This window comes from Triplophysa dalaica, chromosome 5 (genome assembly GCF_015846415.1).
Source record: "Triplophysa dalaica isolate WHDGS20190420 chromosome 5, ASM1584641v1, whole genome shotgun sequence".
Classification (NCBI taxonomy): Eukaryota; Metazoa; Chordata; class Actinopteri; order Cypriniformes; family Nemacheilidae; genus Triplophysa; species Triplophysa dalaica.
In genome coordinates this window covers 13,148,126-13,165,023 of record NC_079546.1, presented here as the reverse complement: position 1 = coordinate 13,165,023, position 16,898 = coordinate 13,148,126, and the positions used below count along the sequence as shown (strand labels likewise).

Below are 16,898 nucleotides of genomic sequence, written 5' to 3'. Positions count from 1 at the left end.
GTTGGAAGCAATGTGGTAGAAAAGCCCTGGATGGGGGGCGATTCCAGAGCTCTGGAACGCCGTGAGCATGCCCAGTGGAATACTAAGAGGAACAGATAGAGTGTGTGATCTACGTATGGATGACATCATTGGACTCTCTTTTGCTCTCTCTTTCTTTCTTTCTTTCTTTCTTTCTTTATGTCTCTCTCTCTCTCTCTCTCTCTCTATCTCTACACCCACTTTGTCAGTTTTCAATGCTACTAAAGGTGGCATACTGAAAACAGCAAGGAAATGAGCTCTTGGTGGTTTAACAAAATGCTATTCACTTGTTGTTAATCAGACTATTCAGTTGTTCATCAGAGACTGAGAAAATAGATATTTTACCGAAATTATATATTGGCAGAAAAAGGTTAACAAATATTTATAATGTCTCAGTAATAATCCCAAAGAAAACAACTGCATATTTAGATAGTCGGCAGCAGCTTTTTAGGTTTTGGATCAGAGCCGCATCTGTACACACATTGTTGTGACCCCGGAAACGGCGGTTCTTTGTCTGACACGGAGGTGTGTTTGTTTTGTGTCGAGCGCTTGCGACTGTTTGTTTTGATAGCACTCGGTGTCTACGTCATAACCCCGCCCTTGTATTTCCCCATCAGGCTTTCCTCTCACCGGTTTCTCATCACACTTTCCACCTGTAGATCATCACCGGCGATTAGGTTAATCGCTTTCCTCAGTTGCATCATTTGCTTCCCATTAGGTTTTCCTATTTAATCCCTCTTGTTCCCTCGTCTTGTGTCAGACCGTTGCTTAGTTCATAGCCTGCACTGACTGCCACACACTAGCGCGTCTAGTCTGGGGCCCGTTTCAGAAAGCAGGGTAAGTGCAAACTCAGAGTAAGTCAACCTCAGAAAATGGAATACTCAGGGTTTTTGGTTTCAGAACGTGAGGTATGTCAAACCCGCGACCGCGGGGTAAATCAAGCCCATTTCAGAAATCGAGGTATCTTATACTCCGAGTGAGTAACCAGAGTAACATACTCCGTGAACCTAACCTGGTCGGGAGCAGGTTTTATTCCGCAAAGCCAGGGTTTGTTACAATCTCCACCCCTTTTCGAAGCGTGAATGGTGTTGAAATTGCATACGCCATTTGTTTATTGATTCGTGTTCCTAATCGTGCTCTATTTAGTCACACAGAACTTAAAATGGCATGTCCATTTATTCAGGAACCCATAGACGAGGAAGCTGCATTAATTCGCAGGGAATTATATTTGTGTCGGGAGAGAATTGTGAGGCCCCGTTTGGACGTTTTATCTTAACTTTTAAGGCCAGTTTAAGAAGTATATTTAACATTTCCCAATCAGGCATCCTACTACCAAGACCATTTTATTTCTTTAAACTTTCCTGAATGAATGATGTTTTTGTATTTCTATGACGGCGTTTTAGTGCCACGTTAAAAATAAAATAAATTCAAGATTACGAGAATGAAGTCGAAATTTTACGAGATTAAAGTTGAAATGTTGCGATAATAAACTCGTCGTAATACGCATTTTATTTTCGTGAAAGTTGTAGTTAAAGAGTTTAAGTTATGTTTAAGCACGTCATCTGAATCAGTGAGTTAATTCGTAGTTCATGTCTGATTTTTTTCTTCTGAATAAATTCAGTTTCCTACACAACCGCTGCAGTGTCCTTTTACTAATTATAACTCCGTGATGATGCGCCAAAAGACAAAGAATTTCCTTATTGCTAAATCCTAATCTAAAGTAGGATTCAACGAAATCCCCCACAGCCATTGTTTCTAGCAATTCTGTGATTTTTCTCAAAATATTACGAGTTTATTCTCGTAACATTTCGACTTTATATTTCGACTTTATTCTCGAAATCTTTTTTTTTTACGACGCCGTTGTATATTTCATATTCAGCTGCTGCCAATATCTTTTTATTGAAAAAGGATATCGCCTACATGAGAGCGAGAGAGTTAAATATAATTCGCATTTTCACAATTTCAACAAAATAAATATAAAAGTGATTGACATATAAACTTGCGCATTAACACGTAAAGCACATTTCTCCCACGCCAACTTATCAACTTTTTTTCTAAATATGTGCTCATATTCACCATACGCTTGTAACAGTACCTTCAATTCGGTTGACGAGAAATGAACAGAGCATTTTTTGTCACGTGCAGTTGCCCTGGTGAATCGTGCTATCTTCACTCAATTGATGATGGCTTTTCATCACCATGCTGCACGCGCGTAACCTAGAGTGAACTTACTCAGAGTGGATTGAACTAACTCAAATCACCTGGTCTGAAACTGAAAACTCAGAGTAGCGATTCTCTGAGTAAATCAACTCAGAGTTCAGATTTTAACTCTGTTTTGGTTGAACTTCCTTATTGAAACGGGCCCCTGTTCCTTAGTCCTAGTATTGTTCTAGTATTTGGTTATTGTCATAGCTTTTGGCAATTCTTGCCTTATCTCGTCTACACTCTCCTAGTAGTAGGATTCTTGCTTACATTGTTCATCAGTGTCTGCTCCCCGCAGTTACCGCTGGCGCTCCTGACTTCCTCCCTGCACCGAGACTTCACAGCAAAGCCCTCCCCCCGAGGCTTCTTCCGCACCTACGGATAAGACTGGATTCTTCCGGGTTGAGCATTTCCCCGTGGATTGGACGAGTCCAACGTATCCCTGAACTCTTGTGATTATTTACCCATTGTTAAGTCTCAATAAATACATATTCTAAACCCCTGCAATTGAGTCTCCTTAGTCGTGTGTCATGACACACATATTGTAAACATCACGAGGTGTGTGATAAACATCCGTGGACTTTTGCCACCCCAGCAGTCTTACAGCAAGCCCGGTTTACTTTGACAGTGATTGACACAACCCTCCCACTCACTTCACAGTACAGATAAGACAAAAAAAAACATCCTGCCAAATGCATAAAAAGAAACAATTAAGGTAGTATCAACAGAAGATAAAATCATATAAACTCTGCGACAGAAACGATTTTCCCTAATGCATTACGCAATAGAATCTGTGTGAAAATAAAGGATTGTGGTAGCTCAGTTGAGTATTGGAGTATTGTTAGCTGGATCCTGCATCCAGTAAATGTAAAATTTTGCGAAAAGAATATTGGAAAAATGGTGGGTGAGGGGCCATCTAAAAAGTATACACATTATGTATAAACGCAACCGGATTTTTAATCACAGCGACAGTCAAACATCTTTGAACATGCCAAAAACATGTTATGACCGAAGCACATGTTCAATCACTGAGACAATAACATGGTACAGTGCCCTTATATCTGAAATATCTGATTATATATCAGTCAGATATGCATCTAGTCTACATATTGAACCTTCTGAATCACCAAATCATGCAAGAAATCTGTGGAAGAAAAATTGGAAAGGAAAGCTACTCAATTTATTTTAGTTATTATAGTGGCATTTAAATTTTGCCTACTTGCAAATGTCAGATTATTACACTAAACCTAAAAGAGCCGAGTTAATTTAGGAAAGATCTCGTCACCGAACGAGAGCATGTTAAGAACGAAATCAATACTGGAGTCACTCTGAGGGAAGAGAGAGGCGCTGTGCTGACAAGAGCTCTTTGTAGCAAGAGCTGATGATGCGGCCAGTCAAGGGGACTGTAATTAGCCTTCTGAGTGTTTCAAGAACTCTAAAAGTATTCACTGGCGTATTTCTTTACTAGACTTTCAGTGTAGGTGAGGTAAATGTATCACTTTAGTTTCAACCTAAAAGTTTAAACGGACCTCCATCAATATTGTCAGAAAAAGTCAAGTGGGTGCAAGCGCAACATGTGCAGTTCCACCTTGGGGCAAAGCCTTCCCTTGCAAGGTTAAAGTGAGTGTTATTCAGAACTAATTAGAGGGTTCAAGTGCGACATAATTTTAAAGCGAGGGCTGACATCCTAATAGACTGCACAATGGAGTAGGGCTCAGTTGAAGCCATATTATATTAAATATACAAGCACACTTTACATTGAAGTGACAGGTCAACCAAAAATGTAAATTATGTCATTCCAAACCGGACTTTCTTTCTTCCCAAGAAAACAAAAGAAGATATTATGTAGAAAGTTGGTCACCGAACAGCACTGGGCCCATTCACTTCTGTTGTAAAGATACAAAACCACTGCAAGTGAATGAATCCCGTTAACAACATTCTTCAAACTATCTTCTTTCAAAATTAACACTTTAAGTGTTTTTAAATACTGCATTTAATACACTGCACTTTAATACATTGGTAACATATTACAATAAGGTTTATGTTTATGTTAGTTTATGATGCATTAAATACATGTAAACATGCTGAAATTAACATAAACCGAGATTAATAAATGCTGTAGAAGTCTTGTTCTTTGTAAATTCAGCATTCATTTTCTAATGCATTAACTAACTGTTAACAAATACAACCTTACTATAAAGTGTTACCAAATGTATGTTGTGGGTAGGTTTAGGGTCACAGGTGTAACTACATGCAAATACTTTAATTGTAAACGCATTTTAACAAGGTATATTGTTTGCATTTTCTTTCTGGCACAGAGCTCACTGTGGTGGACAGTTTTCCAAAAAGTAATTTCTCATGTATGAGTATTTGTTGGCGTAGATGCAAATGAAACCACAGGGGACACTGGTGCATCATCCTACAGTATACGGTCATCTCTTAAGATGTCCACTCAAGGGAAATATGAAAACCTAGGCTATTTAAAAAGTAGGTGTGAAAAAATAATAGGAAGAAGGACCGCAACAACGTTAGAATTTTTATGATCATAGATGTCAGGTCTACAGTCTCATATCAACATTTGACCTACATGATAAGACATTATAATACAAAACAAAAAGTGAGATTACTTTCCCATAGCTGACCCATTTCCTTTTTCTCAGTGAATGATTTCTTTACCACTCGTGTGTCTTATGTGCCATGCATGTGTCATAACAAAATTGGTTGTTGTAGTTATTGATTTTTTCACTCTGAAGTGATGTTTCCAAGGCATTGTTAGCTAGATCGTAACACGGCCAGGAACAGTGTCCGACTTTCACACAGAGGAACAAAGAAGGTGTGATAAAGCAAAAGCTACGAAATGCAGCCTATTTTGACCAAGTGTTGTTTATAGATGCTGACATTGTTGTCAAAGCTCTCAGCGGAATTGTATTTCTCTAAAATCTCAAAGTGAAAGCACTAGCAAAAAATATATTTTATTGTGAAGACATTATCTTTGCAAAATGTTAAATAGCTTATGCTAGCCTTAGGAAAAGCAGCATTGCTTGTCACAACCATGCCTGTATATAGGATTTCCGTTGTTTCTTTAAGATTTTAGTTTTTCAGCAAGAGCTAGTGAACAACACGACACGCTCTAAAGCACTAACCATCATAAACCAGCCTGTACCAGAATATACATTTTTGCTGGTCTTTTTAGAAGGGTTTTCTAATGAGACAACATTTTTAGTGTAAGCAGTCACTGTAGCTAAGGCAGTTACTGTTATAGAAATTTCAGAATACAATTTTTTTCACTGAAATACATACTGAGGTTAAGAGCAATTTATTTCTGTTGTGATCTTTAACGTTATTGTTCATTTATGCCTTGCTAGCTTGAAACAGCATATTACCATACCACTTTTTTGTGGTATATATACTGCATTTGAGCTACTTGATGTCCTATAATGAAAACTTATTAAAACGGCGTAAAAATTCTAATAAATTGTATAATTAATGTGAAGAGCACAACTTTTTGTAAAACTGTGAAAAGTTTAGTACTGAGTTTTCATCTCAGAGTTTAATTAATGTGTGCATGTGTGCATGTTGAAGGTGGTCTTGGCCAAAGGTCTTTCCCATCATGTTGTCTGCTTTCAACAGTTACATGAGCATGCCACACCCAAACTAGATGTTGGTCTTAAACGTCTCTGTTGAAAAAATACGTTTACGTTTTGATGCTGATTTGACCTGCTTAAACCAACTAAGGACCAGTACATGATCAGCTTAAACCAGCATATGCTGTTTTTTCAAAGGGGGTCTCAGTTAAATGACGCAAGTCTCACTGTACAAGCAAACCAAAAGGTTTGTCCTTCCAAAAAGCTCTTGGTCTATAACCACTGAGGAAAATGTACATCGATTAAATACTGTCAATTGTTGGGATTGTAGCGTTGTGTTCTTTGCAGTGCAGACTGTTTGAGTCTTCCTTATAGAGGGTATTGAGCTCTAGCTCAGCGGGTTTCTTGTCACTGCTCAATACACTCAGACACACTTTTCATTTGTCCTCAATGCGACCCATTATGTGATCTTTATGGTCTTATAGGTCAATGGAGCGGCTTCCTGCTGTCGTGACAGAGATCACGGTGCCAAAAATACCATGAAATAAACTCAGAGCAGTCTGGCCCAATGCACAATTCAGCTACCATCGTTTACATTACATTTTACATTTAGGCATTTGGCAGACGCTTTTAACTAAAGCGACTTACATTGCTTTATCCTATATATTTTACATAGGTATTTGCAATACCCTGGGATCGAACACACAACCTTGCGTTGTTAACGCAATGGTCTTACCACTGAGAAAGCTCAGGAAAGCTCAGGAAAGCACAGGAAAGCTCAGTGGTAATTGGTAAAGTCTTTAGCATTTATGTTAAAAACAAGTAAGCTTTTTAACTCCACACACAAGAATTATATATTAGTTAGCCAGAGACAACAATCAGGATTACTGATGATTTTAAAAGTGATAATAAATTATTTTTTCTGAAACATTTATATAAGTGCTTGTTCCACAGACTTTGCCCCATTATAGGGACATTACTGTAAATGTGATTTCTGCTTTAGAGCTCAGGGCATATTTAACCCAAAGCCCAAGTTTTTCCATAATGTGCCTCTTAGTAAGGGTTTGGCCTTTTAATTTGAACCGTGACCCCTAGTTTGAACTAGCAGAGAAGAGCAAAGCAGCACAGTAATGTGACATCCAGAGCAGTATAAATCTCTTATCAGGCCTGAGGAGCATTAGACCAACAGAGGTTCACCGCTGCAATGAGTCACATAGCAACCAGAATTTACTGCTTCGACAGGCTCCTGGAAACCTGGCGAGCATTTGAGCCGGGGCCAGTCATGCTGTCCGCCTGGGCAGGTCATCATCACTGCTTCAGAGGAAACAATGTTTGTTGCACTGAACAAATGTGAACATCTCCCATCTTATCCTAAAGAGTAAACACACAGCAATGCCATTTTCATTCGATTTTAAATATGAATTTATCTTTCTGTTTGTATAATTTTTAAATGTACATGCTTTTATGGATGAGCATTTATTTCACACTTTCATGTAATAATATTATATTCTTGTATATTTATAATAACATGTTTTTAAAAAGAAATGTCTAAAAATTATAATACCGTATTATTATAGGCTACATTAATATTGTGTAAAGCTTTTTTAGCAGATTGTTCTGTTAAGGGATAGTTCAACCAAAAATCTAAACTCTGCCATTATTTATTTGCCCTCATGTCATTCAAAACATAAATTAATCTAATTAATATTTTGAGAAATGTCTCATTCATCGGTTTTGTGTGCAAACAATGGAAGTCATTGGTGGCCAATGTTGTTAGCAACATTCTTCTTTGGTGTTTGGAATGACATGAGAGCGAATTAATAATGACAGAATTGTTTATTTTGGCAATCCCTTAAGTGCTGTTCAGCTGTATTATCAATATTTACCTTCATTCTAGTCACTTTCTGAACAAATCCATCCATTTTCAACAGTGTGATTAATTCATGTGGCTTTGCGGGCCAGCGGCGAACAGCTTTAGCTTTATAGCATTTTCAGCCAGTCACATTTTTTTCATCTTTCTGACACACAAAAATGTGACATGAGGAAAACAGCACAGGCTTGCATGGAAATTCCTCGCCATCACTTCCATGTACATTAGCACCCGGATCCACTGTCAGGCTGGCCCCCGAGCAACATATTCAATTCTACTCTCATTTCAATCTACATGCTTTACTGCATTCGGCTACTAATAAGTCCAGCAGCCATGATTTGAACGCACTCAACGCAAGCCTATTTCATGTTCTAGCCTGCGAGTTAGACCTTGTTTCTAAAAAAAGAAAGAAAATGAATTCTCATATACTCACAAGGAGCGCAAGATTTCTCTCATCATTGTCTGGGGACAAATAGCTGCCAGTGTCACAGCATCTACTAAAGCAATCTGATGCCCCTAAAAAATGGCTTGTAAAGTTCAAGAAGCTCTGATGCACTTCTCATATTAGAACAAATTGAAGTAACACATTAAAGCTACAAAAGTGAAAAACATTGTAAATTTAATATTCTTTACTTTGATACGGTCTCTTCTGGGTGCAATATAAATCCATAATCGAACCAAGGATGAGTTTATATTAAGGATACTTAAAGGGTTCTAGGCTGTGAAGTTGTTAAAATGCTTAGAAAACCACCCCAAAAGAGGGCTGGACTCAGCGGGGTCAGTGGCTGCCCTCATAAGTCTCCATATCGGTTACACAGGAAATAAGATCCCCAGCATATCCACCAGATGAAGAGCTTATGAAAAATGTCTCTAAATTAGCATCAACTAATGATGTTAGACACGAGTATCACAAATTGGCAGGCTGGGAGTAAAGTGGTAGTGCCTAGCAAAACGAATCTGTGGGAACAGTTTTGGTAAAAGGAGATCAAATGTGCTGTTTCAGATCGGTGCACTCCCCAAAAGTGAAACTATTCAAACACTTCTTACGTACTCTTAAAGGAACGTTCTGAATTCAAAAGAAGTTAAGGTTGTTTTACCATAACATTTTTGTTTGGTCTCTCATAGTAAAAGTGAAAGAATTTGTTTTGTGTTATAAAAATGAATGAAACAGATATGATTTCACAGCATCTATGGAGATGCAGGCACAAAACCGTATAACTTTCATTAACTTAACATTAAAAAATTAAATAATACAAAGCACACCACACGTTTCTTCACTGTAACTGGTAAACAGTAGGTCTGAGCTGAATGTATGAAGAGAAATCTTTCTCGGTAAATCAACTCAACGCAACTTTATTTATATAGTGCTTTTTACAATTTTCATTGCTAAAAAAGCAGCTGTACATGAAACATTTAGACTATAAGCAAAACATTTAAAGTTATACAAGTAAAAAACAAAAAGTTGAAAACACAGAGGACAGACACGCACACACAGGTTCAAACACACCCACAACTCCACACACAATATAAACACGTACTAGCACACACAGACACACACACGCACACACACGCACAGTGGTTATCACTAAGAAGCACACATTTAAGATAAAGTAGACAGAAACACAGGTCAAATATTAAACAGAGTATAAATTCCTATATGTAATAATAAATATGTAAAACTTAAAAATTCTGATTGAATAATTATGTTTATCAGCAGAGCATTTTTACCTCCAAGAAGTGCAAGAAACTTTCACTATCGCACTCAAATGCACACACTGCCCCCATTTCCCAGCATGCCTTTGCTGACACCACTCTGAACATCAACACAGTGGGAGGCAGTGCCAGAACATGTAAATAAATAAACATATTTTTTCTTTCTGCAAAAATGACTACAGTAAGTTCCCTTCACCAAAGACTAAGTGAATAAGGTTCATGTGACATTGATATGTCAGAGTCCTTGAGAGTCAAACAGGAACAAAACAGAGATCCACAGTCCTGTTCACCAATTCATTTTTATAAGAGAACTGTAACAATCCAATCCGGCTTAACTAAGGTCGTAAACAAAGGAAAGGTCTTCCTTTAACTTTTAAGACAAACCCTGACCCAGTTGTTCTGTTAAAGTAACAATATTCGAAGGAACTAACATGCAAATGTATGCCTTTGTATAGATCTGTAACTGTATAGGTGAATAACAATGGAAATGTTCAACAGCTTTACTTTGTTTTTTAAAAGTGGTGCGGAAAGAGATGACAAAAACAATACTTTATTAAATTGTTTCTGTAATAACTTATTGAGAATAGTTATCATAAATTCATGCATTTTTATACTGTCCGTGTCTCTGTGTCTTCCGCAAATATAACTTAAGAGTGTTAGCAAAGGTAATGGTAAGAAACCAGCGCAACCTGTGTTTTCCATGCATTTTAGATGTTAATGGCCCCTAAACAATTCACACCTTCCGCAAACATATCTTATTTTCTTCCAAAAGTTGCAGGGACATGGCCCACTTGTCCCACCCGCAAATTACGCCTACAATTCTCTATGTATACTTCCCTAATAAAAAAGGTTTAGTTATTTCTATTAATAAAATTCTCTTGAAAAAGACCAGCGGAAACCAATTGGTGTGGATATTCTGTAGACATTTACCAAACCATATGTGATTAGAGTGACCTAACACCCTCATGCACTTCAAGTTCAGGTAATTACACCGACTCAAAAAAAACACTGTCAAACTGAAATTGAACTCTGGTCACACCGAAACATAATTAACACCTTGAATATCCCTTCACAAAACACCTGTGGACTAAAAGAACAGGTTCCTTTTTTCAAGTAGGTTCTGATATATCAATAACACAATGCATTAGTCAAGATTCTTACATAATTAATATGAATCTGATTCATTTTTATCCGTGTTTATGGGGTTTATTGTGACTCAGCTCATCGCAATGATAACCATGGTGACAGCGGTAAAGTGGCCCTACAGTACAGGAATGCACCTGATCGTAACCATGGCATCAGTTTAGGTCCTGCCCACCCTGTGCAGTTTTGCAAAAGAGCTACAAGATTGTGCATATGTGTGTGTGTTCCCTGTTGAGCAAACCTGCCCAAGGGGACATGGAGCGTAGTAATTCACCGTCAACATCTCTTCACAATGACTGAGAAGACATCCCCTGCTCACTCATATTTGTTTACGAGAGCAAAGCCAGATGCACCAAACACTAATACACATCAATAATTCATTATAAGTACACAGAAAGAATAAAATGGATGTATGAAAACAACAGCAGAACTGACTCAATATCAAAGCCATAAAATGTTTTCCAGTGAAGTCGAAAAACACATGCTGTCAAGAAGTATGAGATAAATCATTCTGAAAACGGCTCGTGACTAAGAAACCCTTCTTGTTGGTTAAAGAGTTGGTAATTGATGAGTAATTGTGTGCAGATGATTTATAATACGATTACATCTGAAATTAGTCAAACACTAACCCCTCTCTTTTGTAAGTTTGGAAAACAGCATCTGCTAAACAAACGACGTAAATATAAATAGCTGGCTAATGTTTGACAACAAAAACGTGTTATTATAAATGACAATGTAATAGCATAAAGTGAGATCTACAGCATTTATCATAAACGGCTCTTGAGCAACTGGACTGAATTAAACAATATGTCACATTTGGAAGTGTCTGAAAAACAGTTTTATAAAGGAAACACACACAAATGTTGTATGTAAACAACTGAACTCAACGGAAAGTCTCCAGTTTAAATGCAAATGCGAAAAGCGGTTCGTGCAACCATATGAAATAACCGACACATAGCGAGTCATAATCTTAACATAAAGCACCATATCTGCGCTCTCTGTAAACGGTCTTGTTCTTTATTTCTTATATAGGTACATCACATAAAAGCACCATATTCGGTTATTCCAGCACACAAATAAACTTAGACTAACAGCTGACAAGGGCAGTGTGAAGTGTTTGTGTTGTTGCATAAAAGTGAGCAACTTTGAAAGTAATTATGGGGCGGAAGTAAAAATCAATAACATTCATTCAAATCTATTTAATAACACCGATATGCAAAACATTTACACACTTTTTTTGTGGAAAATACAGAAAAGTTTGTATGTGTTGCCTGATGAAAGTTATACGTCATTTTGTATTCTCCAAACGCTCTATAAAAACAAACCGCGCAATGTGTGTGTAAAGGGATTGTGCGTAAAGGTGTTAGCGGCAATGTCTCACCTGCAAGAAACTGTGATCTCAACTTTTGTGGCTGGAATAGTGGCATTGAGAGGGTCAAAATCTCCTGTCGTCGCCATGTTCAGAAAGCCGCAGCTACTCATTGTGTTCATGGTGAGCTTTCGGTTTTAAACTCCTGCCTACGGAAGTGTGTGGAGTCGCGCACCGCTTACGAGAGGAAATTCCTAGAGGATCACGAAAGATTGTGCGGAGAAAAGCAAAGCTGATGTCAGTCCATAACAGAGACACTGTCTCTTCTGCTCGCCATAAGAGAGCGCGTGCGTTTGTCAGTGAAGGTACGTGTGTGTCCGCCTGCATGCGCGACGGAATGAAGCCACACTTGGCGAATTCTTCACTGTGAAGTTCATGTGAGACTCAAAACAGATTTAACACTGACAGTGCCGTGACACATATACAAACAATTATTTCAAAAGCTAGAAAAAACGATAGTATTATATATGATCAATATAGTATTAGTCGTGGTAGTGGTAATAATATTAATATTAATAAATAGAATTGTCAATAATATGTAACTTATTGTTGATGGTTTTATTGTATTAATTAAAACCACCCTTGTTTTAATATTTTGTTTGTAAGCTGAATAGAAATAATGTGAAATAATGATTTGTATATAACTGTATTGGTATGGTGTAACTATATATTATAAATAACAGTATCATCATAATTGTTAGGTATAGTGGCCAGAAGGGATATCTGGAGGGCATAGTTCCACAATATTTGCTTTAACCCTCTCAGTTTAGAGGAAACCATCAAAATATGAGGTTTATGATAGGCTACATTGTTTATTTTACAAACGATTTAGCGAAATGACACAGAAAAAAAAACCAGAAACAAAACATATGCAGGAATAAATCATAACCCATAAAAGTGGGTTATTTTCAACCGGTTGGGTCGAAAGGGACAAACCCAACCGTTGGGCTAAACATGTACCTATAATGGGTTGTTTAAACCCATGGTTGGGTCAAATATGAGGATTTTATGGGTTAATTTGAGCCAAAGAGTTGAGTTAGGTTCTTCCCCTTCTGGCCAAACTATGGTTTGAAAATAACCGAGTGTTATTTTTTTCGAATATTATCAATATTTATTAAAAAGTCAATCCTGATCAAACAGTAATTCATAACTCTGTTAGGAAGTGTCTTTTTTGTATGTATTAAAACGTTGTGAATCTCTGATGGAATTGTCTTTTGCAGAGTTGCAGTCATGATAAATAAGATGACGACTGGTTAAAACTTATCTATTCTTTAATGAATTCTAAAACTCTTTTACGTGGACAGCTAAACAGATATTCATTACACTCACCAGATATTTAAAGCCCACATTTATTAGTAATGGTGAATGTTAGTTGCTATTTAGAACTATTACATGAATGGCCCAGCTGAGTAGGTTGTATAGCTATAAGTGGCTCTTCTAAGTGACAGAATTGAGAAGAATAACAAACGGAGGGATAAAAAGATCTTTTGTGTGGGCTCTTACACTTCAAAAGAGATATGATTATCTCTATTGACAACTTGTTCTGAATTGTGGTAGAGACTGGTTATAGCCTACTTTTGTTTACAGCTTCTCTATGTGCAGTAATAAAGCAACAAGGTTCAAAAAGCGGTGCTGTATTCTCCTCAGCCTTGACTATAGCACAGCATCAAGTGCCTTATAACATTACATAACGTTACAACATTATAAAAGGCACATACAGTATGTTAATTCCATCACTCTGCTAGACGATATAATGCCTGACATATAGACAGTAACATTTTTGTTGCTATGCAACAAAAATAGGCTTGTGGTGCTCCGCAAAGAAACAAAATATAGCTTGCTGAAAAGGTCATGGCTTTGATTTATCACGAAAAAATAATTAAGTATTCTGAATCTGTTTTAAATTTATATTCTATTTATATATGTATATTAAATATTAACCAATAAGGTAGGAGGCTAAAATGAGCTAGACCTACAGGTTTTTTTGTGTACATTTTGTGTTATTGACATCCAGGACATTGTCTATGTTCTAAATAATATTTTTACAAACAAACAGAAAACACCATCGTGATAAAGAGTCCCTATCATACTCAGTAAGTTATTTATTTATTTCATCATATTACAGCATAAGTTCAACAGGGCTTAATTAATTCAATGCAAAAATTGTACTTACTGTAATTTTACTAATTTACTGTAGATTTATATTAATCTAATTTTTACAGTGTACAGTAGGCTATGTGGATTTTTTCAATGATATTTATCATCACACATACTGCACATCGTACACCCAGCAAGCCCTTTCTACCATGCAGAACCTCAGAGCCCAGCAGCTTTCTTCATTTTGCAAGGTGCTCTTCTATATTTAGAAGAGGGAATTCACCCAGCTGTAAGGAATCTCTCAGCATCGACCAGCTCAACCACGAACGCTCTCACGTCATCATACCATACTCATACCATCATGCCATGCTTCAGTATCTTCACTGTCCCACTTTACCTCAGATAAAACAGAAAGACTGTAAAAAAAATAGTCTATTCTATATAAAACTGAGAATCAAGTTAACTGAAGAAGTGTTTGCATGAACATGCAATGTGAAACATGTGCAAATGCTATGATCAAAGTGATAGTTCACAGAAAATGGAAAATTCTGTCATCATTTACTCGCCTCTTGTCATTTCAATTTTTATGATTTTCTTTCATCTGCAGAACATAAAAGAAGATATTTTGAAGAAAGTTGGTTATCAAACAGGACTGGACCCCATTCACTTCCATATGGACACAAAACCAATGTAAGTGAATAGGGTCCCGTTAACAAAAAAAATCTAAACATCTTCTATTGTGTTCTGCGGAAGCAAGTCTTACAGGTTTGAAATGACAAAAGGGTGGGTACAGCTTTCCTGTAGCTTAGTGGTAAGAGCATGCGATGCAAGGTTGTGGGTTCGATCCCATAATCAGAAAAATACATAGGATAATGTAATGTAAGTCGCTTTTGATAAAAGCGTCTGCCAAATGCATAAATGTTAATGCAAAAATGAGTAAATGATGACAGAATTTTTATTTTTTGGTGTACTATACCTTTAATTTGACCTCTTGATGAGAGGATGTCTCATAAATCCAAGGTCCTGGAGAGAGATTGATATAAAGGCTATTGGTGAAGTAATCAGACCTCCTGATGGAAAAAGAGATCATGCAAATGACCTGTTAAGATAAGGAGGTCTAATTTTCTGCATTATTTGGTCAATATTTTGTAGCCTACTGCAGTTCTCTTAAAACAAAGAAATAAGCCACGAGAGACTGTACATTATATCTTATCATGGATTAGGGGTATTTATTCACTGTTTGAGGTTGATACACAACAAGGAACTGAATAGCAGAATGTGATGTGCAAGATGTGTGTTCATAGGCATTTGGACTGGATGAGGTTAATCCATAATGAAGGTTCAGGGTTGATTATTTTACAATACAAGATATAAAAACAGCTGTGGGAGCATTTAAAGAGCATACTTTAAAGACTACTTTATTAATAAACCCTTGCCTTTAACAGGTTATTCGAAAACACAGGTCTATCATGGTTGTTCCGTATCTGAGCTGAAATAATAACTTAAATGGATGTTACTATATATGCAGTAATCCATTAACATTGCTATAAATACCATAAATGAGAAAAATAAGATGTTACTGTATGTACAGTAATCCATAAATATTGTTATAAATACCATTAAAGAGAAAACATTTTCAAAACAGCAAAGCAACAGCATTTGTCATGTTGGCTGTAAGTACAAAAGACGTCTTATTATAGAAAAGAATATAAATGCTCAGATAAAATTGACACTCACTTACATAACTTTTATAGTGTGCTTTTTTATGTTGATTATGAAACTAATTAGAATACATTTGTGAGGATAATTATTTCAAAGTTATGCATCTTTAGTGTTTATCTTTCAAAATAGACCCACGCCAACGTCTAGTTCGCCATCTGTGCTTTTACTTTAATGCTTTAACTCTTTCAAAGAGAAGATTTATATGATATATTTATACTGCCAAAAATAACAAATCTTTCAACTCAAATCTTTCAACTCAAATGTAGTTTGCATGTCATTACTTAGGCTTGAAGTTAAAGTTTTTGTAGTAACTTATGTGCACTACTAGGCCACCGCTCTATATCCCATCGCATATAAATACACTTTTTAAGTTTATTCTTTTAATCCTTTGTTTCAGTTAGGTGTGGGTAATGAGTAAACCTCACTTTTGTACATCCCATTGCTTAGTAGTGTATTCGGTATTTGGCCCTAAATAATGACTAAAACATTTTTCAATAAATATTTTGTTTGGTTCATAGAAAGCAAAAAAACTTGACACTGACCTGTTGGTTACCTAGAGATCTTTTTTCCTGCAAAACTTTCATGGTGACCCTAAACTTCCTGTAGACAACATGGCGTCATATACTTCACTGTTCAAGAGCTTGAGGGTAACTTAATTTGAATGTTATTATGAGCTTAAAAACCTTTCTGAAACGGTGTCATACTCAAATAATCTTGTTTGTTTTTGGATTTAGATGCATTACTAAGATCATATAATGAAGATAAACAAGACAATCAGAACCAAGAGGAGATAGGAACTCCTTCAATACTGTTTAAAAGGCTTCTCAGTGTGAAACCTCAAGATGCGGACTGAAAAATGCCAGGAGATCATTTTTACAAAGGGCAACTAATTTGAAGACGTTAAACCATTCCAGTTTTGTAGTGGATTTAGTCACAGTATAATTTTCATAGCTACATATGTTTGTTATTCTATAGTTTAGATGAGTTGCTGTCATTTACCCAAAATTTTGAGCAGTCTGACTGTCAAATACCCCCCGCCTAGCTGTTCACTCTATATTGTGTATGCACTGCCCCCTATTGATGCTTCGCTGAAATGTAAATTCACTTTTTCAAGGGTCAGTGTATTACAAAACAACCTAATTTTCTTCAACTTGGAATGACACGAGAACACACCTTGTAT

The 16,898-nt window shown here is 36.6% G+C and overlaps 1 protein-coding gene across 2 annotated transcripts in view; it reads right to left on the bottom strand.

Annotated features, from left to right (window-relative positions):
• LOC130420573 (copine-8) overlaps positions 1–12,225 on the bottom strand; it is a 98,161-nt gene extending 85,936 nt beyond the window's left edge. The window contains exon 1 of one of the 2 annotated variants that reach the window (XM_056747938.1): positions 11,912–12,225. In XM_056747938.1, coding sequence (XP_056603916.1) covers positions 11,912–12,021 — 110 coding nt within the window. In that variant the 5' untranslated portion in view covers positions 12,022–12,225. The other variant, XM_056747939.1, reaches the window with a different exon arrangement.
• Between the last annotated feature and the right edge of the window lie 4,673 nt (positions 12,226–16,898).